This window comes from Paramormyrops kingsleyae, chromosome 7, assembly GCF_048594095.1.
Source record: "Paramormyrops kingsleyae isolate MSU_618 chromosome 7, PKINGS_0.4, whole genome shotgun sequence".
Classification (NCBI taxonomy): Eukaryota; Metazoa; Chordata; class Actinopteri; order Osteoglossiformes; family Mormyridae; genus Paramormyrops; species Paramormyrops kingsleyae.
The window spans coordinates 7,355,164-7,383,150 of NC_132803.1; the positions used below are offsets into that span (position 1 = coordinate 7,355,164).

The 27,987-nt window shown below is 40.6% G+C and overlaps 1 protein-coding gene and 1 non-coding gene across 5 annotated transcripts; both read right to left on the reverse strand.

Moving 5' to 3' along the window:
• Positions 1-1,841: 1,841 nt before the first annotated feature.
• LOC111843794 (receptor-type tyrosine-protein phosphatase alpha-like) lies at positions 1,842-27,819 on the reverse strand. Of its 4 annotated transcripts, none has more exons than XM_023811668.2 (23): positions 27,714-27,819; positions 22,252-22,297; positions 21,459-21,546; positions 20,913-21,266; positions 19,809-19,826; positions 19,490-19,574; positions 19,132-19,205; positions 18,579-18,715; positions 17,893-17,983; positions 17,592-17,668; positions 17,438-17,474; positions 16,607-16,704; positions 13,674-13,793; positions 12,495-12,661; positions 12,162-12,297; positions 11,817-11,966; positions 11,506-11,599; positions 11,328-11,404; positions 11,091-11,225; positions 10,746-10,871; positions 8,790-8,941; positions 8,010-8,145; positions 1,842-7,315 (listed from the first exon to the last, which is right to left on the reverse strand). In XM_023811668.2, the coding sequence occupies exons 2-23, from the start codon at positions 22,270-22,272 to the stop codon at positions 7,241-7,243; spliced, it is 2,448 nt and encodes an 815-aa protein (XP_023667436.1). In that variant the 5' UTR covers positions 22,273-22,297; positions 27,714-27,819; the 3' UTR covers positions 1,842-7,240. The 4 variants fall into 4 exon arrangements, with proteins under 4 accessions (XP_023667436.1, XP_023667435.1, XP_023667434.1 ...); XM_023811667.2 differs by having other exon boundaries at positions 11,506-11,596; positions 27,758-27,806; XM_023811666.2 differs by having other exon boundaries at positions 27,758-27,805.
• Positions 13,284-13,447, reverse strand: LOC111843820 (U1 spliceosomal RNA). Its single transcript, XR_002838253.1, has one exon. It is a non-coding gene; the product is annotated as a U1 spliceosomal RNA (small nuclear RNA).
• Positions 27,820-27,987: the final 168 nt, after the last annotated feature.

Sequence of the window (27,987 nt, forward strand, 5' to 3'; positions counted from 1 at the left end):
CACCATAAATCAGAATGCCCTCTACATATGCTTTACCACTGTGTGAGGATATGCAGAGAGCCCAGCATTTGTATGTGTATCTGTACGTATTTGTTGAGGCAGCAAAATTATGTGTATTTATATGCGAATAAAAGTGGAACTTGCTGTAACAATCCATTTTTTGTTTTTATTATACTCCTAATTTTGAGATATTAAAGTGTCAATATAAGTCTTCTTCAATAAACTTTTGCTCAGTTTATGAAAACTATAAACCAATATCACATTTAACTCTTCATACTTATTATGATAATCATGTATAACCATAATCATAATTGAAACTAAAATAATTTTCAACATAACATTCAGTTCCTAATCCTGACTCAAACCAATAAACTAAACCCTAAACTAATAAATGCCTATGCGCGTCAGGACTGGTGCCGTCTGACCCTGTCTTGCCCCTTTTGGCCAGCAGGTGTCACTGGTCATTCTGTGTCCCCACTCTCTGTCTTCTAGCCCTTCAGCCCCAATATTGATTTCAATATTGTTGAACATGGAAAACATTATTCTACTTGTGGCTTTGAGTTTGCTACAGCTGGTGCTAGAGGTCTTAAAGACCCTCCCACACCACTTAAATCAGTAGATTGGTAACATTTCTCAATAAATTACGAGAGGGAGAGGGAGAGAGTGAGAGAGAGAGAGGAGTTGATAAGACTAAGAATGGCTGTTGGCTCAGTTATACTGAACTTGGACTTTTTTCTGGAAAGACATCCAACAGGCTAATTCCTTTTAAGCTAAGTTCACATGAATTTAGCCCTGATTTTCTGCTTGCCAGCAGTTTTTGGAGATTGCCAACAAAACCACCAGATCAGAGGCAAATCGGTGTTCAGTCAGCGCCGGCAATTCGGCGCTCGATGACTAGGTGTAAACTGTTCAGAGACACGACGCAACCGAGTCCACGATGCATTGCAGACGCCCGCCAGATATTTGCCGTGCTAAATATCTAGACTTTAAAGAGAAAAAGTTAAAGAGGTGTCAAAACTTGTTTGTTTAGAAACTGTTCTTAGTGTTCAGGGATACATATGTTTGTATATTTTATTTGCCTGGTCACTAAAAGCCCAAGTGATACTGTTTCCTGAAAGTCTTGTATATATGAATAGGTCAGGTTAGGTTGGGGAGTGTGCACTAGTAGAGTGTGTTTCCGCACCTCCACACGACTAAACACCTCGGGATCCTGATTGGCAACCTCCCAAGCAGACACGTGGTCCAGACTTACCCTCTGGAAATGACTGTATATCTGCTGCAGCCAGGTCTATATCTGGGCATCCCCTTGGCTTGGTCAAGTGCATTGTCAGCAAAGTCAAGATCAGTGAATGTTTCTTCACCAACAGATACCCCACAGCTGCTGGACCCCACGACCCTGGCCAACACCCAGTCCATGCAAGCATTGAACAGAGTAGGAGCAAGAACATCTGGATACTTGTGACAGCATAAATTACAGAAAATGGTCAGTTTTGTGTGTGTTCACTTTGAAAGCATATGTGCTATAATTACAAATAATAAATAACAAGAAAACTATAAAATCTATGGATTATCTCAGTCAAAATATTAAATATACTGTGTAACAAATATTTTTTAAATTAACTCTTTATGTAAAATATTGTGGTCAATATTAAAAATGACAACTCCATCTTTTAAATTATACTTCCACTTATACTGAAATAGATGCTATTCTGTGGATTTCACAAAGGAGTTTCCAAGACGGAGGTCCATGATACTGCAGTGGTCAGTTCAGAGCTGATAAAAATAGCAACAATTGCATTAAATTATGTTAATTTCTTTGTCAGTAAGACTCCGGTCTCCAGTCTTGTGAAGCCATTTTAATAGTCTCAGACAACCGCTATTTTATGTCTGCATATTTAGAGACGACAGTAAAGTTTGGCTTGATTTCACAGCATTCATTTCCAAACATACTTTTAAAAACACCATGAGGTCTTCGTATGCAACACGTTTTCAATTTGCTCATTAATTATGCATTAATTTCCAATGACATGCTCTCATTTACGATCTTGTCACCTACACAATACATTTCAGCAGGCATACTGCCTATTAGCTTTTCCGCTCCATCCTGTTTGCTCCTGTTCCTAAAAAGCACCAAAAGCCGTGTGTCATTTGCCCTCCATCACAGAGGAGGGGCCTGAAGGACACGGGGCCAGGCCTGAGCAAACACACAGGGTCCTTTAAACACCTCTTCTAATTATAGGATGATACCAGCTCATCCCACAGGTCAGTGAAATGCAAAGAGGAGAACACAGGATATGCACAAGGAGGCCAAGTCAGGCTTGCTGACGGCTGATTGAGTTCCTGTCAGTGACTGTTTAACATCGTGCAAAGGTCTCATAGTCTCTTTGCTCTGCTTTGGACAGGGTTTACAGACACGTCAGAAACAATCAGCGAACCGGAATCATTATGTCAAAGACGATGCTGCACATGTGAGCGTCTAATACACACACAAGGTATGTCATGAAATGTAAAGAATAATTTAAAAAGTAAAACTTAATCTGTATTAACAATTTAAATATTATAATCATCTCTACACATGAGAGGTAAATGACAGTGCTCCAAATACACATTCTCTGGGAACAACAGCCTTTCTGTACATGGACAAACATACTGTTTTGACTGAAGAAAAAAGCTATTTGGATTACATTTTAAAATTCCACATCCAAGGTAAAAATTGCTTTGAATAAAATTTGCTAGGGTGTTGACCCCTGTAAATCTTTTGCTTCTTATTATAGGAAGGTGAGGGTGTTTTTAAACTAGTTTAGAAAAATAAATGTGTAGATTTGTAACTGTTGACATTGAAAGACTTCTGCATATGAAATATTTTAGTAATTTTGTTTAGCAGAATCCACTTTCTGAGAGGCCTGCTGCATACTATTGGCTTGGTAATATTGCTTTATGTTAGCTAATCCACTGTATCTATGGCAGAGACGAGAAAGGAGCTCTGCTCTGCCTTGGGGAACTAAATGCAAATGCAAGTATTTACATCTGGGTTTTATGTTTGTTGCTTACAACACAATCCACACTATAATGGTTTTTAATATTGTACCAGTTAAATTTTATGCACAACTTTAGTCTAATGTCCAGTGTTACACAGACAAACACAAAAAAATTAATCACCTGAATAAATATTTATACAGATAAAAGTATTATTCACTCTTCCCTTAACACTGGAATTGTTCCTTCATCCTTGAAAACTGCTGCTGTTACCCCAATACTCAAAAAGCCTGGTGCAGACCCCAATAACTTTGACAATCTCCGCCCTATATCGAACCTCCCTTTCATTTCAAAAATCCTAGAGAAAATTGTTGCCTCCCAGCTCCAATCTCACCTCAATGAATACAATCTGTATGAAAAATTTCAATCTGGCTTCCGCCCCGGTCATAGTACTGAAACTGCTTTGATAAAGGTCACTAACGATCTTCTGATGGCAGCTGACTCTGGCCTTCTCATCATTCTCATTCTTCTGGATCTCAGTTCTGCATTTGATACTATTTCTCATGATATCCTCTTAAACAGACTAACATTCATTGGCATTAGTCATATTCCTCTCACTTGGTTCACCTCATATTTCTCAGACCGCACTCAATTTGTTCAATTTAAATCTCACTCCTCAAGATTGTTTCCTGTTTCTGCAGGTGTACCCCAGGGTTCAGTATTGGGGCCTCTTTTATTCCTCATATACATGCTCCCTCTTGGCCATTTATTCAGGAAATATAACATTGATTTTCATTTTTATGCAGATGACACCCAGCTCTACATCTCTTCGAAACCTAATTCATCGCTTCCCCCCATTTCCCTCTCTAACTGCCTTATGGAGATTAGATTATGGTTCTCCTCCAATTTTCTAAAACTTAACAGTAATAAGACTGAAGTTTTGCTCATTGGTACACCTTCTACTTTAACAAAATCCCATAGTTTTCCTATTGACATAGATAACTCCCTTATCCATCCTTCCCACCAGGTAAAGAGTCTGGGTGTCATACTGGACAGTACACTCTCTTTTCAGTCCCACATTAATTACATCACCCGTTCTGCATACTTTCACCTACGTAACATTAACCGACTCCGTCCCTTCCTTACTTCCCATGCTGCTGCAATCCTTGTGCATAGTCTCATCACTTCCCGCATTGATTATTGTAACTCCCTCCTATTTGGCCTTTCCAACAAATCTCTTCATAAACTTCAAATTTTACAGAACTCTGCGGCTCGGGTCATAACTCAGACTCCGTTAAGCGATCATATCACACCAGTTCTCCAACAACCGCACTGGTTGCCCATAGATGCTAGGATAAACTTTAAAATCCTACTCTTTGCTTTTAAGTGCATCCATAACCTCGCCCCTCCCTATCTGTGTGATCTATTACATATTGCCACTCCTTCCCGTTCTCTCAGGTCATCGTCTGCCATTCGTCTCGTTGTTCCCTCTGCCCGTCTTACTACTATGGGGCAAAGAGCTTTCAGTCGCTCTGCCCCTCGCCTCTGGAATTCACTTCCCCCAGCACTAAGGAACACTGATTCCCTTTCCTCATTTCAGTCACAGCTCAAAACACATATGTTCAAAATGGTCTACTTACTTTAATTACAGTATTTACTTGCAGTCAATTATGTCTATAGCTTTTCCTTTTTTATCTTATTGTAATTTATTGTAATTTATTGTTTTTGTTTTTATTTCTTATGTTTGTAAGGTGACCTTGGGTTCTTGAAAGGCGCCTTGAAATAAAATGTATTATTATTATTATTATTAAGCACTTTTAATACGATGGACAATTTCTGTTCAGAGAGGCATATTATTTCAGTGTGCTTATATTTCATAATTCATACACACACTTAGCTCTGATTAAAACACTATCAAACGAAATGTGAAACAAAAAATATATAAGACAACAATACCAAATGAAACTAATACAGCGAATACAAAAGGGCTCCAGCATTGGGTGTCTGGACCCCAAATAACCAAAGGTCTAATACAATTTAAAATGGTCCCATTGCATTTAAAATATATTTTTCTTTTCTTTAAAAAAAATGAGTAGCAAGCCACTGGACACAAAAGAAATATAAATATGCCTACAGTATGTACAGACAGCTAGGGGTTTACCGAGCTCCCCGCATCGCTCACAGATATTAACTGAGCGACGTTCTGCTTGGTGTCCGTCTTGCTTGCTGAAGCCTGTTTCATTTATCCACACAACCCGGGAGTACTTTAATGGAAATACACTAAATAAAATACTCTATAAAGGGCCAAATAAAACCGGGATAATGTAGAAACTTAATGATATGGAGACACGAGAGGAACAATTAGGAAATAAAACTGAACAGGGAATCAGGCGCATGGACAATTTTAAAAAGAATCCAGAAAATATAAATAAAAGCATGAAAATGAAAGTTCTGGATAATGAAAGTGTTTTGTCACAGACAACACAAAAACTTAATTTTCTTAAAATGCCATTTCTTTAGTACCAACAATTCAGCTGTGAATTATATCGTGATATGTCCAGATTTGTATGCTTCAAAAAGGAAACTGTCACACTGGGGTCTTTCACAGGCAGAAACACTTGTACAACTTTCCATCACATGTAAACAGTAGGACTGTAGTATGTGTGCAGTGTTCATACACACATGCACACCCACGAACGGCATTGGACTGCTGGCGTAAGGCCACTGGTGGTCACACACATACTCACGTCAGGGTGAATATAGAGCATATGCTGTTATGGCACAGCGATATCTGCAGGAGAATCGGAACCTCCAAAACACTGAACTCTTCTGGATCACATGTGAGGAAGCATACAACTATACAAACCCACAAATGATTTCATCAGCACCAAAGACCAAAACTGTAAACCAAACCAAAAAAGGGCATCCCTTTATCGTCGCAACCTGCTGTTGATGTACCCATGATACTGTTTGGTCCCCATATTCCCCACCAAGTAAAACAATTAGCTTATATTATTTTCCTCCCTGTACAGAGTCATTCCAAACAAACATCAAGCTGCACAGATGACCTCTGGAGATTATAAATGTAAATAAATAATGTGCAGTGATGATAGGCCCAACAAAACCCACTGGTTTGGCTGGATCAGGAAGACCAAATATTAGTAACGTAATCAAAGTACTGAGTCAGTTTCCAATTATGCTGCTTTCTATTCAGTTTGTTAGATAAAAAAAAAAAACACAGCCAACAGCAAATGTTAATATTGTAAAGGTAGGAAAGTAGAGGGGTGTTTTGTGTGAGAAGAAGGCACTGGGTCCAATTTAATTTAGACCTACTGTATACCAATGTCTGACACTGCCAGACGGGTGACGGTTGCACTTTTAGGTCTTTTTCAGTGAAACTGGATCATACTCTTCAGGTAACAAGTCAGCATCGGCCAATATGGCTAATAAGGAACCTTGTGGTAATTGAGGGTATTTAGTTAACATCTAACCACCTTCTATATAAAAGCAGAAGATGATGCCATACCTCCAGCAGACACATAGCTCTTTCTGTCCTGATGGGGGCAGGCAGGGATGGAGGGCTTATAGAAATCTATTTACAAAATAAGTTCATGTAGATCATACAGGCCTTTGCTAAAGGGCATTTTTTTCTACACACTCTGCAGCTCTTTTCTTTACAGCGACACAACCCTGCAGTATATCATTAGGTTGATCTTCTTACACTTACTGTACTATCATTTTTCTTTTGGTATAAGAAAAAAATATAAGGGTATTTACAGAGATCCTGTAATTTTCAAAACTACTGCTACATAAAAAAATAGATCTCTTTGCATCTGAAATCAAAGTTTGTCTAGTGACTGAAAGTGAACATAAATCCCATATAACCCTTCACATATGGCCAGATTCATAACACTGAACATCTTTCCGTTCTATTTCATAAGGTACCAGGTCTTTCTGGATGTTCTATTTAACATGAACTTGCCCGTCTTGGTTATTGGAAAATCCTGTATACGTGTTCATCAGAAATCTCAAAAGATAATAATAAACTCAAATGTATCGTAAGTACATTGGCAAAAATGGGAAAGGATCAAATTAGAAAACATTCAAACAGGCATGTGTGCATTTAGCGCAGCGTACAGTTCGTTTCATTTGCTTCTTCCACCGTCCTTCCACCTTCCATGCCGTTCTATTCTCTCAGGTTGGTGTCGCTGACGATGGGCCGTGGGCAGGAAAGTCCGTCCTCTGTATTTATTTGCCGTTGCCTTTATTTGAAGTTGGCGTAGTCGGAAAAGGCATCGATGTACTCCTGGACCACTTTATAACAAAACTCGTACTGCTCCTACCAATCAAAGGTAGAAAGTGACGTTAGGAGGGTTGTCTCCTGCAGCAAAGACGACGGCACAGACAGCAGCCAGTTAAGCTGCCCAGACAGCAGCCAGTTACACTGCACAGACAGCAGCCAGTTACGCTGCACAGACAGCAACCAGTTACGCTGCACAGACAGCAGAGAGTTACGCTGCACAGACAGCAGCCAGTTACGCTGCACAGACAGCAGCCAGTTAAGCTGCACAGATAGCAGCCAGTTACACTGCACAGACAGCAGAGAGTTACACTGCACAGACAGCAGCCAGTTACACTGCACAGACAGCAGCCAGTTACGCTGCACAGACAGCAGCCAGTTACGCTGCACAGACAGCAGCCAGTTACGCTGCCCAGACAGCAGCCATTTACACTGCACAGACAGCAGAGAGTTACACTGCACAGACAGCAGAGAGTTACACTGCACAGACAGCAGCCAGTTACACTGCACAGACAGCAGCCAGTTACGCTGCACAGACAGCAGCCAGTTACGCTGCACAGACAGCAGCCAGTTACGCTGCACAGACAGCACAGTGCTAGTCAGTACAGCATAACAGAGAGGCAGCATTACTGCTTTACCAGTGCCTGTCCCATGTAAAACAGCAGCACACATACAATAGTAAACGGTTCGGCCAGCATTGTGATGTCATCAATGAACAGGCATGCCAACTTACCAGTGTCTGCACCATGTGAGGCCGTTGTAGCCTCAAGCTTTTGACCGTCTGGAAGACGTCAAGTATGCCCTCTGCCTTCACCCTCTCCAATACCGCGCTAAGAGCACAGAATGTTCCGGTTCGCCCCGCTCCCGCACTGGCAGAGACAGAGGGATTAGGTATATTAGATTTATATGGTAAAGTGTGTGTGTATGTATATTATATTATATTTTATAATTATAAAAAAAATTATATATACATACATTTGTATACACTGTATATATATGGCATATTTGTTTTTGTAAAGAAAATAAAAATAACTACACAGTATACATTCTAAAAAATGTCCTGAAATAAGACAACAAACCCCATTCTCATAACAACCAGACTCATATCTCATTATTTATTTGAACAAGGTGTAAATATAGGGAGTTGAAGAAAACATGATACAGTGGAGTTTGGCTATAAAACAAATAAATATAATGAAACTGATGGAAGTAAACACTTCTTTATGCATTACATGAACATACATCTTCATTCTTCCAGTGAAACCTACAGCAGCGAGGAATACATTTTGTTGGAATTAGAATTCCCAAATAAAATGCTCTTAAAGTATGCATACTTCATTTAAGACATAAAATCTAAACACGCAATCTGAACAAACACATTTTACAAGGTAAACTTTAAACTGATTTTAAAACATATATTAGCTAACCTATATAAGGAAGAATAATTAACTGCAAAGCTAGCCAAGTTTTTTTTCTACGACAGTCAGTGCAGTATGGAGTGATGAGACAGTACCTGCAGTGTACAGTGATGGGGTGGTTTCCAGACTGCTGCTGCTGCTTCTGCACTGCTCCGATGATGCTGATCATGCCTTTTCCGTCTGCTGGAATTCCCACCTCAGGCCAGCCATGGAAGTGGAACTGTCTCACAGCACGGGATTTATTTTCCTGAGACGATGAGAGAGCAGCTTAATGCAAAAAATGTTGCGTGGTATTCATAGGTGATATAGTGAATGCATAATGAAACCAAACGATGATCATGACACGTTTATAAAGAACCACTCCATAGAAATTAAAGCACACAATGAATTCACAATAAACTGAATACAAGAAACTAGAAAACATATGTTGGAAAGACAACCTTTGAATTTCCCCGGGCATTTCGGAACTTGCATATTTTTTTGGAAATACATCCAACATCATTTGGGATCAAACTCATTTTAGACGACATTTGAGTGTGTGCTTTTGTCCGGAAATTCAGACTGGGCCAAAACAAACAAAAAAAATCTTATGCTAAGTGCATACTACACGGTTTTAGCCCTGATTTTCCACTTGCTAAAAGTTTTAAGCAATGCCTAAAAACAAAAAATCCCAAATCAGAAGCAAATTGTTTTTTGCTTGGCACTGGCAAATCAGAGCTAAATCGCTATTAGTTCAACGATGCGACCAGACAGAGTCGCCGATGCATTGCAGGCTAAATATCTGGACCTGTCAGCAAATCCAAATCTTGTAGTGTGAAAAGTGTTTGCGACTGGCAATGAGTGCAGCGATGAGCTACAGCCAATGAATGGGCAAGATGGGGTGAAGTGAAAGGAGGGAGGAGTTTTAAAAAGGTGTAAATAAATGAAAGTTTACACTGAGATGATGCAGGCTTTACACTGATTTTGGTCTCTTAACAAAATCAGGCTGGGTGCAACTGGGCAAATACTGAGTATATTAGCAGTACCAAATGTGAACAACATAATTTCAGTAACCCATGTTTACACTGATGTTTAGAAACAGATTTTTTTACTCCCAGGGCAATATTAAAAGTGCCACCTTGAAGAATCACGATTTGTAACTGAAAATTGCCCCCCCCCACCCCTAGTCTTCATCCATATAATATTTTTATGTAGTAGTAATAATATCCATGAAGTACTTTTTGAATTACCACATTCACAAGGTCAAATGCCATCTGCTTCCGTTTGATGCCACTAAACAGTGTTGCTTCAGTTTTGGGGCAATTTGTCTCAAAATTTGATCAATTCCAGTTACTCAACCATAAAATATGCCACCAAAGTTTGAAAAGACCCTTCAAATAATTTTTGAGTTATCGTGCTAAGGGGATCAAGTGTCAACACTGCCATTTTTGTTGATATCACTATGCAGCACTGCTTCAGTTTTGGGGAGATCACATCCAGTTTGGCCCCCAGAGTAAGGAGATGGATGAAATAATTAAAGGCTTTTCCTTGTACACAGGATGAGTCTATTTGTCATTATTACTGTATTTACCCTGTTTGATCTTTAATGGATCTTATCACTACTAAATACTTCTTGGGTTATTGCACTAATATGAAAGTGCCTATGGTGATCCCAAAACCATATGTATTCCCCATCCAGGGAATATAATAATAAAGAAAACAATATGAGCATACACACATAATTTGATAAGCTTAATAATATACAGCTGTCACTTAAGTAATTTAAATTTACTGAGTGCATTATACATTTTAAAGCAGATAAACATTCATAACTGTCTATTCGTGGCTGTGACTTGAAATGAAAAGAAAATATATGCTTATCAATAACATACTTTTTAGTATAAATTACATTTTTATGCTATTATAATATTGTTTTATCATAAAAATACTACTGAATTTTTTAGTAGGACATTAGGGTACCTCACAACTGAGTAAAAGAAGAGTTGTAACCTGCATGTATCACTCAGCAAAAGACTGCAGTGATTGTTTACTTGCTCGGAGTCTCCACTCACCCGGTTGTTCGTGATGAGGAGGTCTCTGATGGTATAACTCTCACACTCCTCCTCTCGCTTCAGCTCAATGGACACGTCACCACACGGCATCACCCCATCGCTGGACCAGTACTGGGCACACTTCTCCTGTATGTTCAGAGGGGCTTGCTTCACTAATTCAGAGTCATTTCTTTGCAGTATAGGATCTGTGGCCACAGCGGTTGAGCCACTAGTCATGTTCTTGATCCACTGAGTTCCCTTCTCCTTCAACAATTTCTGCCTCCTATCTGTTAATTCCCTTACCTCCCCCCTTCTCCTCATATACCTTCATCCTTTCACCCACTTTCTCCCACTTTCATCCCCTACCTGTCCCCTCTCCTCCAATTCCGTCAACATGACTATGGAACAGCTCTTCCACTCCCAGATCATCCTCCAGAAATCCTCAGTGGTGTGCTGCAGTGGTCCCTGGCAGGCCATGTACGAGTCCTTTTGTCGGTATCCCTAGATGAGGCAGAAACGCAGCAGGAGACGCTGGTAACCAAGAGCTCAGCCAAGCGTCTGGTGTCTTCACATTGAGAGAATGACGAGGCAACAACCGCTCACATCTATGAAGGAGGCATTGACGTAATCTGTGTTTTCTTCACCTCTCTTGACAGGAATGATCACTCTATTGAACTCATCTGATGGGAAAGATGTGGATTACTGTAATACTGTATGGTGTCCATTTTTGTCTTGATCATATTGTTCTAAACGCATGTCAGAGGCCACATTGCCAGCTTACATGGAATGATCTGAAGGACCCTGTTCTTCTTCATATTTGCCGGCAGGTTTCCTGTCCTCATTTTGTCATTCTGGATCTTAATGGAGATCAGCTTCTAGGATTAGAAGAAAAAGACATGTAGGTCTCATTCACCGAACTGAGGATAGACCAACTGTTAAGAAAAAAAACATTCTGTGAGTGAATAGTCTTTGTGAACAAAAGTGAATAACAACAGGGTTAGGTGACGGTTATATATAAATATAAATGGAAACGAATGGAGAAAATTCCCCCAAAAAATCAGGGGTTAGCTAGGCAAGCTTGCTGGTACAAACCTTAAACTCTGCCTCCAGACCATTGCAGCCAGCCCCAGGACACTGGGAATAGAGCTTCGCCAGGTGAGATTCCAGGGATGTCACCTCAAGCTCAGTGTCACCATACAGGTAATGTTCCAGCAGGGCTTGGAAGATGAACACGTACTGCATCTGCGACAGAGAGGCATGAACAGGGGAAACATGAGTCATTTAGTGAGAACCGGCCGTATCATATTCCACTAAAGCCAACATATCACCAAAACCATTAAATGCTACATCATGAAGTCTATTCAGACCAGTTTTGACTTTAACAATTAGCCCGAAATTAAGCTCTACACCTGGACCTGCGTTGGATGTTACACCCACCTCTGTCTGCACCATCTGACAGCGCTGGGCACGGATCCGTGTCACGAAGCCAAAGACGTCCACCTTCCTCTCGGTCGCCATCATGTCCAGCATGGCGTCGATGACTATGAAAGTGCCTGTGCGGCCTACTCCCGCGCTGAAGACCAGAGGACAGGCTCAAGCCATCAGACAAGCAATGGCCCACAAGCGTAAACTGTTCAAACATGCTTAATGTGGTCTGCATGGCCTGACCAACATGAAGATGTTATCTCCAATGGATAGCACAATATGATAGCTGAGGAGATTTGGAGCTGGAGGAGCACAGAGTACACAACTGACCATGAATACACTCACCTGCAGTGGACCACAATGGCGCCAGCGTACTGGGGATTGCAAGACTTCACTTTCTTGAGAAATTTCAGCATGCCGATGGGTGTAAAAGGTACCCCGAAGTCCGGCCAGCTGGTGAAATGGAACTGCATGACTAGGCGCTGTGTCTTCTTTCCAGAGACATCACCCACCTGAATGGGATCAAACGTTTTTGGCTTTGGTTTTTGCAGTAAAATGTTTAGATTCTTCTTCTCTTTCTTGTCATTGTATGTCATACAATGAAACTCTGGTGCAATCCCCTTAGCAGGTTCTTAAAACATAATTCAGAAAAACATTCACTCATACTCTTCACACATTCATTCCTACTGTAAACATCTACAAAATTTAATTAACTACATAATGTGCAAAACTGATTGGACTGTTGCCTCAAATCCTGACCTGAATAACTGGTTATATGAACTGAAAGGATAGTTTGTAAATACCATTCAGACAAAATAGTCAGCTCGATTACAGTATGGAAGGGATTGCTAAACTGGAACCGTTGTAGAAGCTGAGGTTGTAATAATAATAATAATAATAATCATCGATACTTTATTGATCCCCATGGGGAAAATGTCTTTACACCTCCCTCAACTTGCTCTTTGTAGAGTAAGCTGTCTGCGAAGGGCAGCCACCCATAGCAGCGCCCAGGGAGCTGGGGGTTAAGGGCCTTGCTGAAGGACCCACAGACATGCTGAGGCTGGGTTTGAACTGGTGATCTTCTGAGTACAAGCACACAGGCTTAGCCCACTGAGCCACAGGCTGGCCCTAAATCAGGAGAGAGCGTGAACGCAGTCCCCCACTACCGGAAATTATGCAGTGGAGATGTGCACATTTGTGGAATTTGCAGGGGTCGGTACAGCCACAGTGCAATGGCTGGGCCTCACTCTGGGTGAACCACCTTCGTGATCATGGTATCTCCCTGGCCAGGTAAGTGTTGATCGCTGAGATATGAAGCTCATGCTAAAGGAGCGGCAGTAAATTTTACACCTGTTACCAAAATTGTATTTTTTATCAACTTCATGTTGTTAATGAAGTTCATTATATTTCATTAATTCATTTAAATGTACATTTTTGCATACATACACGATGCTTTCATCCAAGCCATTTTAGATACAAGATATTTCATTAGGAATCTGATTTCTGGCTCAGATGGGTCAGTACCTGCTGGATGCAGAACTTGCGGATGGTGTAGTCAACCAGCACCATCACGTCCTCCACAGACACCCTGATATTCCCGTAGGTCCAGCATCCCTGGTCAGGCCAATACTGGGCACACTTGCACTGAAAGCATGCAGAATAACACCACTGTAAGCCCCGGAAACTGGGTTATTAGCAAATAACACCACAAAAAATACATTTTAAGGTACTTAAAATTAGTTTTTTAATTAGTAGTTTCATAAATTAGCAAGAACATACGGAAATATTTCAAATATCGAGATGTGATATTTTGTAATAAATATGTTACAGTTATTATGTTATTATTTACCAATCGAATCTGTGAAATAAGTTGGAGGTGTGCCAACAAATCACTTGCTTTTGCTCAATATTGTCTCTATGTAATCGAAAATATTCCCTTACAGCACAAGGCTAATGTCTTTTAGTAACCATCTTTTGATTACTTTTCTCTTCCTCATTCATTTTTTTCTTCAATTTCTCACAAAAGTACCACGCTGTCTATGACAGTTCAACAGTAAGGAGGAAAATGATTATGACCGTCTAGGAAAGTACACGTAGAGCTCATGCTAAAGGAGCGGCAGTAAATTTTACACCATTTTTTTTTTAAACATATATTAGATATTTATATAAAGCAAACAGACATTAAAATTGCAAAGCTTGGTATGTTTCGTTTCCTATGACAGTGTAAAAATGTTTTAGCAGTGAAGCTTACTGATGATTTCTGTTTGGCGAATCTCATCATGAGATACAAATTTTGCAGGATAGAAACACTGCAGTCTGAAATAAATATTATTACAAGCCCACCTTACACACTCTCCCAACGTTTCCAAAAAAAGACAATTAAATTCTCCCACAATTTTCATTGCAGTAATAATATTGGATCTGATTGAGTGTACATTTTGAGGAGAAGATTTTCATCCATATAATGTTTTTGTGAAGTGGTAATAAGATCCTCCAAAGATCAAATATGGTAAACAGAGTAAACAATGACAAATAGATTGATCCTATTCACGAAGATAAGCCTCTAATCATCTCCTGCTTCTCTTTATTGTCATTAAGTACCGCTGTTTCAATTTTGGTGCAATTTGTCACAAGCTGCAAAGTTTGGAAAAGATCTGCCGAATGATTTTTGAGTTATGCTTACAAGATCGAATGTTTGAGCTGGCCTGCTCTTTGCTACCACTATGCATCATTGCTTCAGTTTTGGTGCGATTTGTCTCAGAACTTGATCTGGTCCAGACACATGTCAGCAAAAGGTAGCGAGATAATTTTTGAGTTATCATGTTAACCGAATTCAATGTCTCTGTTTGATATCACTATATGGCACTGCTTCAGTTTTGGGGTGACTGGTCTCAAAATTTGATCACCTCCAGTGTGCCATCCCTATGATGTGCCTGAAAAGTTAGAAAAATATTACAATACTTCATAAGACCAAGTGTCTTCTAGAGCTGCTGTACCTTTTCTGCCACACAGTGCTGCTGCTTCAGTTTTGGGCCAATTGTGTGAAGCAGTAATAAGATCCGTCAAACACTTTTTGAGTTATCGTCTTAACAGAATCAACTGTCAGAACTGCCCTTTTTGGTTATCATTATGAGATGCTGCTTCAATTCTGGGGTGAGCTGCCTCAAAATTTTATCAGTTTTACTTCCTCACCTATTCAATGCCTGTGCAAAGCTTGAAAAAGATCCCGAACAGTGATCCAAACAGTTTTTAAGTTATTGGCTCACATACCATAGTGTCTGTGGCAGCAGCAGCCTGGTTGCTAAAACAATATGTATTTCCTGAAAGCCAGGGAATACAATTAGATACCGCTCAAGCCTAATTTCAACCCAGCTGACTGTCACAGTTCCTGCTATGTGAAATTTGCATGTCCCTGACTTTGTTGGATTCCACCAAATCCAATCAGCACATAGCTGGACCAACACACAATACCCTTGATAACTACTGAAGGAATGACAATTATAAGACACCACATTAGAACCAGGCTTTATTAAAGTTAACTGGAAAAGGAAAACGATTAAACTGCATGTGTTCCAGTCAGCCTGCTCTGACAGTATTGTTAAGTACAAGAAAGCGTGTTTAACCTGCCACTCATAGCTTGATAATAATAAGTGGGTAGACACAGCATTTGCTATCTGTGGCTTGTCAGGTTTAGAATCCGTTTCCATTTCCGGAAGGTGACTGGTTGGAATGTCATGGTGAGCAGCATAATCACGTGACTGCTGGGCCATGGTGAGCAGTGAAATCATGTGACTGCTGGGCCATGGTGAGCAGTGAAATCATGTGACTGCTGGGCCATGGTGAGCAGTGAAATCATGTGACTATTCGGCCATGGTGAGCAGTGAAATCATGTGACTATTCGGCCATGGTGAGCAGCATAATCACATGACTGCCGGGCCGTGCTCTAGGGGTGTGGAACGCTGACCCCAAGCTCAACTCTTACCTGCATCCATGTGTCTCATGGTAAGCAAAATTCCCATATACTGGTACCAGTACAAACAGCAAATAAAGGCTATCCAAACTAAGAGACTTGTCGATCCGGTGCATATCAGCCAACCTTGGCAGTAAAAAAATTTATGAACAAGTCAAACCCAGTCAAAAAATATGATCTTGCTAAGCAGTCCAAGTTTCAGTAGACTGTATGCACATACTTCAGCAAGCTGGTGAACTAGAATTTAAAATTGAAGTCTGAAAGTAATACCCATGGCATGTGCACTAGACCTCCCTATTAATTTACTTAATCACTTGAAACTAACACAGGAGCATAAAATAATTAATAAAAAATAATTAATAAAATAATAGATAAAATAATTAACACCCACCTAGTTTCTGATGCTCATTTCAATGAGGTTAACAAGATCACTAAAAAAGTTAACTTACATCCTCACACTCTTAGGGTCTCAAATATCCCCACTCACCTCCTTCCTCTCCTTGAGGTTGGTCACCATGACAATAGTGGCTGTGTTCTGTTCCCAGATCATTCTCCAAAAGTCATTCACTGTTTCCTCTTTGGGTCCTTTAAGAAAGTTGAGTGATAAACAGCACTTCTACTTTAATAATTACCAAGTAGGGCTGGACAATATGGACCAAAAACCACTTATGCCATTTTCTCACAACACAAGGTGAATGATTATGAACAAATAAACCAAATGTAAAACTATCTGGCTAATGGCTCTACAACAGATCCTTGATAATCATTAAGTGCACTTATTGGAAAGATCACTTTAAGGTATTAGTCTTCAGTAAAATAAAAAACATTGCAAATCACAATATTTGTAACCTTGTTTTAAAACAAAATGAAACAACGAAACTCCATCACAGTGACCCTAATAGAATGGTATAAAATTAGGCTGTCGACTCTAGGATTCTACACAATGTCATGATCAAAACTCTCACATTATTTGCAACCAAGATAGAATATAATGGGTCTATATTAAAAATCTTAGTAAAAGTAAATTAATATGAAACGGAATTGTCTGATCCTGCATCTCATTTGAAAACACATCAATGCACTGTAAAAATTTGAACGCTCGACCAGCCCTATTACCAAGCAATAAGTATTATATTGTTCAATTTCAAGTTTACTATTACTTAAATTAAAGCATTCACTATTACATTTTTCACAATTACACAAAACAATATTTAAAGCAACTGCTTACAAATAGCATTAAACATTTAAGATGTGATTTATCATTAATCTGTTCCTATTTTCCATTTCCCTCTTGAAAGAGTGGGGTGAATTAGCTTACCCTGAGCTGCAATGAACTTATTCTTCTCTTGATATCCCTGAAAAAACAAAGTGTCAAAAAAGCCCATTGAGCTTTCTATTCTCTTCTACTCTCCTCTCCCATCCTTTGACTAGAGTGCTGTCCCTTGACTCACCCCCTCGCCCCCCATGCTTACGTTTATATAGGAGGCATTAATGAAGTCAGAGTCTGGGACACCCTCCAGCAAAGACAGATGCACCCTTGAGTGGTCATCTGGAAAATGTGGGGAGATCGATGGACAGGTTTAAAATCTAGTGAATAAGATTCATAATAATAAATAAACACTGGAAGAAATGGGTGCTTCATCCACATTGATATTTTTTTTCCTTGCACCAATAAGTTAATCAGCCAAAAGGAACACATCAATGACCAGAGCAAACCAAACAACCTGTGCACAATGCACAAACATATTATAATAAAAATTGTTGTAGACTCACAGGGTAGAATATTAACATATCTGTTTTTCTCTTTATTTTCCTCTTTTGATGCTGCATGACAGGATGCTTGAATAGGACATACAGGCAAAGACTGAAAAGACAAGAGACACCGATGAATAGCTGATTTCAGATTTAAAAAACTCCCTTCTGAAAACAGGGATACAATATTGGACAAATACGTTACATCACTAAACAGACCCTATATGGTCCTTTGTATTGGTGTGTAGTCAGTGGATGTTTGCACTCATGTTTAATGGGTAGGTGTGTGACACAAAAAGTTAGGGATCTCTGTGTGTTCAAATGCCGTGGCTGCGAAAGTAATCACATTACCATGGGCTCTGGAGTAAGGGTCTGCTTTCTGACCCTAAGCCTTCCGCAACTGTACGTCACTTTGGACCAAAGTGTGAGCTAAATGAATTAATGTAGTGGCATAAACCACAAGATGAGAAAACAACAGAATTCCTCAATCAGAAAAGTTAGGTTAAATCGATTTGACAGCAAACTGGCTATAGTGAAGAGGCGACCCAGTGACAGGATTTTTCTCCCAATGTACATGGCAAAATACTGACAAAGGTCACCTACCTTAGCCTATTCAAATTTAGAAACAACATTGATGTGTAAATTATTGTAAACATTTTTCAAACTGTTTAACTATGTACAGATGATAATTTCTTTCCAAGTCTTACATTGAATTCCTCCCGGAAGATCTTGTTATCATCTGCCATGCGATGGTTCATCTCCTCCTCCAGCTTGTCAATATGAAGGGGCGGGTACTTCCTGTTGGTGCTAGGGGAGCGAGCCAATAGGGGCACACTTTGAAGCTCTAATGGAAGGAAATAGAGTAGACCAGTCAATGACCCATTCACTAGAAAGCTTAAATTAACAGGTCTATAACCTAGGTTGCCTCTAGATGGCAGCACAATACACTGAAGATCAAACTAACCATAGTTATTTTAGAGGAAAGTAGTTTCCAGAGTGTAAATGGAGTACTAGGAAAGAGTCGTACAGTCACATAGAAGAAATAAACAGCACATAAAAATAGGTATAAATGACCCATTCACTATAAAGCTTAAATGAACAAGTCTATAACCTAGATTGCCTCTAGATGGCAGCACAATACACTGAAGATCACACTAACCATAGGTATTTTAGACCAAGTCCTTCACACAAAATAAAGACAATAATGATAGATACAAACACATACACACACGCAGAGTAAGATAAATGCAGTATTATTACCTGTATCATCTGCCCTACCATTTGGCAGCCTAAAGGAGTTGGAGTGGCTCCCAGTTTGCTTATATTTCTTAAACCTGATGTAAAGACAGGACAAGGACATCAGTATGCTTCCAAAGCACTGTTAATGCACTTTTTGCACAAGTATCCCTTTTATATAATCAGTTCCTATGCATCTGTGTGTGGATGAAGGTGCGTAACATAGCTGTCACTTAATCAGTGTCACTAACAGCATACTATCATTTGTGGGGGTAAAGTTTCATACTGTCATCTGAGGAATAAAACATAGTGGGCATGGAACGGGAAATTCAGCATAGAAGGGCACAGCTGGTGAGTGAGTGTGTCAGGCTGCTTCACTAACCTTAGCATGTAGAGCACAATGACAACGAAGATGATGACGAGCAGGGAAGACAGAGCTACCGTCACTGCGATGATAGGAGTCTCATCTTCAGCAACAGGAAGAGAGAGAATGACTCATTTCTGCTGCTTGTGTGAACAGAATATCTGAGTTTAGAATGTCAGAAAATGTCTGTCTAAATTCTCAGCATGGAAAAGCAGAACCAGCAACAGAGGCTTGTACTGGCAGATGATGACAGTTACCAAGAAGGACACTGTCACAGTCTTTCACATACCTCACTCAAAAAAGTAGGAAAAATGTGAGAGAGTAACATCTCTCTTACCTGTGCTGTCACTCCCACCTGAAAGAGAGACACCACAGTTTATCACACGGTTTCACAGTTCTGACTTCACCAAAAATACACTTATATGAAAAAGTGCCAGTGATTTAAAGCAATACTAAGGGGGAGACAATTAATTATCTTTAAGTTTGAGTTAAAAAATAAAATAAAAATTCAATACTATATTTTCAAGGTGTGACATCTGACAGAAACTCTATCATATTTGCATTTGATGAACTGGCATGGAATGGCCCAGAAACAAATGCCAATTCCAACCAATCATATGGTACTCGTTTAAGAACGGACATCCTATACATAAGAAATGCACAACAGGGCTGAGTTAGCAGAGGACACCATATGCTAGTTTTCCAGTAAAATCATGGAAGTGCGCTCCTTCAGAGGAGTCCTCAGTGTCAGGGAAACATCTTTTTAAAAAATATTGATGAACAAGGTAAAAAGATGTTAGTGCTGTGGAAGTTCTTTGGCAATTTAAAGCAGGACACTCAACAGACTAGTGCCGCTTGTAAATTCTGCTTGTGCCGAGTAAAACTGGAAACAATATGGATTTATTTCACTACTCAAAACATTGACATCCAACAGACGATATGGAAAGCAAGTGCTTATAAACACAGACACCATCAATTATTGTTTCCTCTTCCGACCTGGAAAAAAAAAATGGAACAAACCATCTTTTATTGATTCAAAATGGGTCACAGCGTTTTATTTTTCAAAGCGAGATGGATGGAAGCTCTACCAGCAATGTCAAACTCATTCCCAGGAATGAACGGCGAGGCAGTCGGAGACAAAACCCAGCCTGAAACCCTGCTGTCCGCATATTATTAGTGCGACAAAAAAAGTGTTGGCGTTTTTAATTAAAATTTGATTTGTTTGTAGCCCATTCAATTTGTCGCCTTTGTTTCATGTTCCAAATGTGTTTAAGGGCAATTCTAAAAGAAATTTAAGCAAAAATGGAGCATTCAAGTAAAGAAATAATTACTTGATTTATATTGTGATGATTATCAACACTAACCAATATGAAAAATATTGCGGCAAATATCGCCCAGCAGTACATATAAGCCAGAAATGGAGCTTTTGGGCCAGTACTACCTGCAGTGCTGCCACTGTCTGCTGAGGGAATTCCAGCAGGGGGCGACGTGCTGGACTCTTCTATGATTGCTGCACTGGTGGCATTAGGGGCCACAGCAAAGGAGACAGTTGAGTTTGTGTCACCCTCTGTGACGTTGCTGGCTGAAGATGGAGCAGACCATGGCAGGTAGGGGGTTGGGGCAGCAACAGGAGGCTGGGCGGTGGGAGTGCCCCCTCCAACAATGGTTGTTATGCCAACAGACGGACTTAATGTCCCCAGGGCTGTCACCACAGCGCTTGTGGCTGTGCTTAGGTTGAGTGCAGACTGGGCCACGGTAGATGAGGTGGCGAACTGCGTTTTCTGGAGAGAAACATCTAAAAAAAAGGAGAGAGTAAAAGACAGAGGGAGAGAAAGAGTCAGCATCAAAGGCACCACGTATCTGTGATCCCGGAGTTGTTTTTAATGCCAGGTAAGATGGTATCTTGAAATTCCCTGGAATCACACATGTTGTGGTTCCATGTTAATACCAGTGTATCACGGCCTGACTGTGTGTCTGACGTGGTTACCTGTGGGTTGAGGAGGCTCCTGGGAGGAACACAGAGCCACAAACACGGTGCCCAACAGCAGTAAGCTGAGGGACACCCCCATGGTGCCCTGGTAGAAGCCAGAGGAGTGAAGGAATATGTCAGATTTATCCATTATCATGACAACTTCTAGCTTATTCTCATCCTTTTCAGAACCACATGATGAAACCACAGCTGAAAGCTATTCTGATGTGACACTGCAGGTGACAGGGTCACTTACACCAAACGCATGCATATCCTCTCAGCCCTGCCACTGAAGCCAGACACTCAGTGAAATACTGGACGCTGCCACTCCTGAAGACTCTGTATAATCTCCACAAGAAGTCTATTCACTCACAGAAGCTATAACCAGTCACATGCCCACATTTCCTGTGTCTGCCTCTGGGGATGTACTCATGTTCTGATTGTAGGCAATTAAATGGGACAGAAAAAAATCGTGGCCATTTTAAAAATTGGAGAAATCAATACGCCCTGAGCTGTACATTTGGATGCTGGATGTTCCCCATATGTTGCAGTTATGGGAACTGGCACTTCTAAATTGCCCATTGCATGTGATTGTGTGCTTGCGTGTGCTCTCTGATGAACTGGCAACCCATCCAGCTTTTTTCAGGCCTGCCTGGGATAGTCTCCAGGTTCTATACCCGATTTGATACCCGATTTGAAGATAGATGGATTTCTGAATTAAAATGAAGAGAAATGATGGATATAGAGAAAGGGCTAGAGACGAGGGATGGGGGAGGGGATACAGATCATGTGAGACAAAGCGATGTCTGACCTCCAAGATGAATGTTGACATCAGCCCCTCATCAGTCCAACGGTCTCTACAAGGGGACCGAACAAAGGAGAGGAACAGACCATTACTGGGTTATCAGCTGTGTAGAGTTAGAAAGAGGGCTATGGAGGAAGACAGCATTGTATTCCCCAGACAATTCCATCCCACCTATATAAGTCTTTATATGTCTATATTTCTCATGATCCATTTTCATAATGCCTAATTTCTGCTATAAAATTAGCTGAAGATTTCTTTGGACAGGTGTCACATATAGCATAATAAGAAAAAGTTAGATTGGGAGACAAATTATACATTATTACAAAGATTTCAGTGATTAAATTTACCCATAAAACCCATAGTATTCTCTGTAAAACCCATAGTATTCTCTGTAAAACCCATAGTATTCACACACTTCACTCCAGCTTCTGGCTTTGTGGTCACGTTTTCTTTAGGCAAGAACACAATTAACCAAAACGCTGCATTTCATTAAATTAAATAATTAAGGGCCCTTAATTCTGTAGCAGGTACAGAACAGAAAAAAAATGAATTGTGCATATTGTAAGGTTTTGTGAGCTCAATTTAGTATTTCATGGGGACTGTAATTTTAGACTGTGTATTAATTAATTTGTACACATGACCTGTGCATTGTGGTCAGAACCTCCAGGGTTCTGCATATACCATTAATGTATCTGTTACAGTTCTTAACCTTGTCACAGAAAATGTTGGTCATAGTGCAAATGAGAAATATAAATATTTAGACATATAAAAAATGAACAATACTGACATTTTAGGATATGGGCATTAAGACACAGACACAGGAATACAGGTAACCACCTAATTTGTGGGGCAAGAGTCTGCAAATTGGCATTTAAGTGCAATGTGCAAAAAATGAACAGGTGTAGTTTCATAGTTACATGTCACAACTGGAATTGAGAGCATTCAGATGTAGAATTACGGCTGGAAAATGTATGATCTTAATACCAACATCTCATGTTATGCATACGAGATTCTGGTCAGCTAGATTAAGATCAGGGTTTTTCTTACCTTCAATTCTGTATTAACATTATAGCGCAGTGAGTTTCGCTAAAATATTTTTATTCAGTCATAGGGGAAAAATACAACTCTGTAGCTTTTGCAATTTTAATGACAATTCCTCTTCAGGATTATCTAGCATATCTTTAAAAATCAGATTAAAAATTAGCTCCGCTGCTTTTGCATGAGCGCAACACGCGCCCTCCAAGTCAATCATACTCATTTTCATCCTTGCTGTTTAAATCACTCCTTGTATTTATTACAATGAAATCTCATTGCTATATTTGAAAAATATCCCAATACCATGCTGTCCTAGTATATTATACAAAATACTTTAATAAATTGTATCTGTTCCTCCCAACCAGATTGCAATTTAAGCTTGGGTCTCTTCATTTGTCCATGCATCCATTATTATTAATTAGTTTTTTTTTTTTTACTTCATTTATCATTGTTTTCTGAGTTTTTTCAAGACAACGGTTGAACTGTAATTCAGAGGCAGGCTATTTGCATAACTGAATGACAAAGAAAGTTTCAAGTCCCACTCCAAAGTACCCCAGTAGGTTTGGCACTTTAGGTACTGGAACTTTTGGTACCGGTACTCGACCGGAAGTCAATGGAAAAGGGAGTGTACTGAAAGTGCCATGTGCACCAAAACTACGGTACCAGGTGTGGTGGGAAAGTGCCCATTGTCCCAATACTGCACATTTCCTATAAGTACCAATAAGAAATGACAAAAGGATCCCTAACACCTGTCCCATTGAACAATTCCTTGGGGGGGAAGCACACAGCAGTGGCAGGTGGAGGACAAAATATCTTCCTCTCCTTTCCTGCTGGTCTCTCCATCTCTCCCTGCCCACTATTCCTCCCACATGTCCCACACACTGGGCTGAGGGGATGCCCACAATTACAGGCCTGCTTGCAGGCCCAAACCGCAGCGGTTCCCTCCACGTGCTCCAGTCCGACCCAGCCCACACAATACCCTCCCAGTCCAGACTGTTAAGACCAACCCCCTGTCTGCTGAAGAGGTGCAAACATGATGCCGTCTCACTGGAAATGTTTTCACAGGTGTCTGCAGTCAAAGCAACTTAAATTTAAAAACGACAGGTCATACCTAAACCACCACATACCATTACACTAACAAAATAAAAGCACCAATGTATGTTACTTGTCATTATAAAATAAGTATAACTGTATCTGTTCTTATTTCATAGAATTTTGATGAAAACCAGTGAAACTCCCCCTAAATCATAACTTGGACAGGTACATGTCTGCAAAGTTTGGATAAAAGTTTGGATTTTTGAGTTATCATGCTGACAAGATCAAAGGTCTGAAACTGCCCTTCTCTTTGCTGTCACTATGTAATGCTTATTCAATTTTGGGACAATCCGTCTCCAAATTTAATCAGTTCTAGGTTGTCACCCACACAATGCCTCTATAAAGTTTGAAAAAGTTCTGTCTAAATGCATTTTGAGTTATTGTCTTAACAAGTAATTGCCTGTGGTGGTATCAGACCAGACCCAATACCACATGTAGTCCCATTCCAGGTAACAGAAAGATCCTGCAGGAGAATATGTAGTTATTAACCACTTTAATCTCACCATAAACACATAATAAAAACATGAATGTCTGCAATTATATTCCCTGTATGGATAATACATATGCTTTTAGGAACACTTTGTCACCTCCATCACTGCAGATACTTTCCCACTAATACAATAACTCAAAAAGTATTTGATTAATTCAAACTTAGCACAGGTATTGTATACATTGAATTGCAAATGCAAAATGTAGGCTATACTTCAAGCTCATCTATCACACAAGAGCCTACAAAATGGTGTTGAAAGCACTGTCTCACAGCGATCCTGTAAGATCCTTTATCTTACAGCAGCAGCACCAGAAGTCAGTCTGTCACACTTATGAGTCACACTGAAAACTAAATACATGCCCCAACTGATCCCTCCAACCACCACCACCACCTCCCCGACCCCCCCCCCCCCCTCCTCTCTCTCTCAGTCACTGTCTCTCCCCTTTTTGGGTTCCCCATATCAAAGCAGAAGTAGAATACACCTATGAAGCAGCCCCCACAAAACAAAATGGTCCACATATGAAAGATCCTCAAAACAATACACGTCATTAAACGTAGTCATTAGCATTAAAAAACAAAAGACAACAGCGTGAGCAACATTTATTTACAAAGCTGCCCTTATTAATGAGGTTGCTCAAACCTCTTTCACATATCTACAGATCTGGTTGATTGGAAGCAGCGACCAATTCAGGCATGATGCGCTTACCACAGGACAAGTTGAAGGGCCATATATAAGGTAGTTCCCTCCAAGATGCAATCTGACTTACGCAATTATTACAACTATGCATAACCCCTAGAAACAGGTTTCGTATCCATTTTACCCTATGTGGCCAACCACAACACTCCATCCTAAACAAGTGGCTGCCATAGCTTCTTAGCCCTCATTGGTCCATTATCTGGATGGGTCCTATCCAAGACGATCCATTTCATTAAATCAATTTGTACTTTATAGGTATGAAATGTTCATATTTACATATCTGTCCATCTGCCAATCATACCTAACCTGGACAGGGTCACCAGGGGGCCTGAAGCCTATCCGAGACAGTACAGGGCACGAGCCTGGGTAACACTAGATGGGATGCTAGTTCACATTTACCAAGTTAAAGAAAAATAAAATCTACTCATAATAAAGAATACTCATTATTACTGTGATCTACTACCCTCTTTCTTTGTATTTCTATACCATTAAAGCATAAAAACTAGACATGAGATCCATTCCTGTACTTGAATGTGAACCATCTAACACAGGGCCAGTGTGTATGCAGGTTTTTGATTCACATCTGGCCCTCGATTCCAAATCCAGGCCCTGTTTTCAGTTCTCCAAGGTAGCTAGTTTAATAATTACTGATTCTGATTGGCCACAGAGGCTCACAGGTAAAGGTGGGCTGGAAAATCAGCAGGGCTCGGACCTTGATTTGAATAGCCCTGCTTTAGGTAATCTGTTCAAGCCCATATGTGAAAACTCTTCAGCCAATCTAATTAGGGAGTAATCCAATTAGAGAGTTGCAGTAAAAACCCACATACACAATGGCCCTTTCTCAATCAGACTGCCCACCCCTGATGTAACAGAAAAGGAACTGGAGAATGTTGTCATAGATATTATCAAAGCATGTGGCATATTCGTGAAGTTTGTAGCTTTGTGAGGCCAAGATTTCCTTGGTTCCTCGTTACAAATATATTTCAACATTGCTATGATATCTGATTAACATGAGTAAACCACAAGATGCTGACAATATGCCAAGAAGTTACCAAATCACTGCACTGTTCCCTGGTATTAATCAAGCAGCTGCATCAGTGTGACAGGAAGCACTTATTACCAGCACTGTTTGAATCAGAAACTTTCAGCACAGCAGGTAAAGTAATAGCGGCGCAACGCTACTTCAGAGCTGTTCTTACTTGATGACACTGACAGTAATAGCAACATGGTCGATCCTTCCCAAAAGTACAGCTTGGTTATTCACAGCACATAAGTAGCTAGAGAACACATGCTTCTTTGGTCACTCGTTTGCCGGTGTTAGTTTTAAGTTAACAGAAGCAAGACAGCGGCACGAATTTAAGCTTTATTCCTCCACTACTTGTGTAAGCTTAAGACTTTCTGGGGGCTGTCATCCCAATCACCCCCCACCCCACAACCCTAAAAGCATCCTGCCCTCAAACATGTAGCGCTAAACAGGCGGTCGGGCCCCCAGAGCCGGTCACCCCCAAAGCCCCGAACCCCCAGCTCACGTCCCGGCCGGCGGTGTAACGTGGCTCCGCCAATCAGTCCGGCTGACTCCCGATAAAGGCTCCGCTGTTCCTCCCTCCCTCCTTCTTTTTCTCTTCCCCTCCAGTCTTTCTTTTTCCCCCCTCCTTCAACTCACTGCCTCCCGGCTACCTTTGTTAATGTTCGTACATGTACGCAGTGTAGGGCGCCTTACACAGATTCAGTATGATCGTTTCTCTTTCCCACTCGCAGAATTAAAATAAACTCGTTTCCGTTAATGACAGTCCGCGTTTTAGTGATATAAAGGGAGAAACGTACACGGGCGCACTGTTTACACTCCATCCGAAAATGTAACTCACCACGTCTCCTGTTTCGCCGGGGAAGTCTTTGTTAATTCTCTCTCTCTTTTATGTATCTAATCTATTATTATTTTTAATTTAATGCCAGTGTTAGCGTCTCTACTCACTTTCCCCCAGCCCCTGTCCCTAACACCCCGAGAGTGTGTGTGGGCTGACGAGTGTGTGGAGGGGGCAAGAGACGGCTAATTTGGAGAGGGTTAAAAAAAGACACTAAAATATCCCCAAAATATCCAGAATGCGCCAGAAAACCATGCCCTCTATTACAGAAAAAATTTACACGAAATACCGGTTTTTATTTGCCGTGTCCGGGCCGTCAGCAGTCGTGCTTACTCCGCCATGTTGTGCCTCGGCGTTGGGAATGGGAAGCCCTCAATCCCAGCCCCTTCTCCTCCTCCTCCTCCTCCTCCTCCTCCTCCTCCTCCTCCCTCACCCCTCATCCGCCGGCCAGTGTCCTTCGCCAGCTAGCATCTGGGGCACGAACTACAGTCAATAACTACGGCAACGGAACATAGATCCCTCCGTCATTCTCAAGATACACAATAATTACGTGGCCATCACAC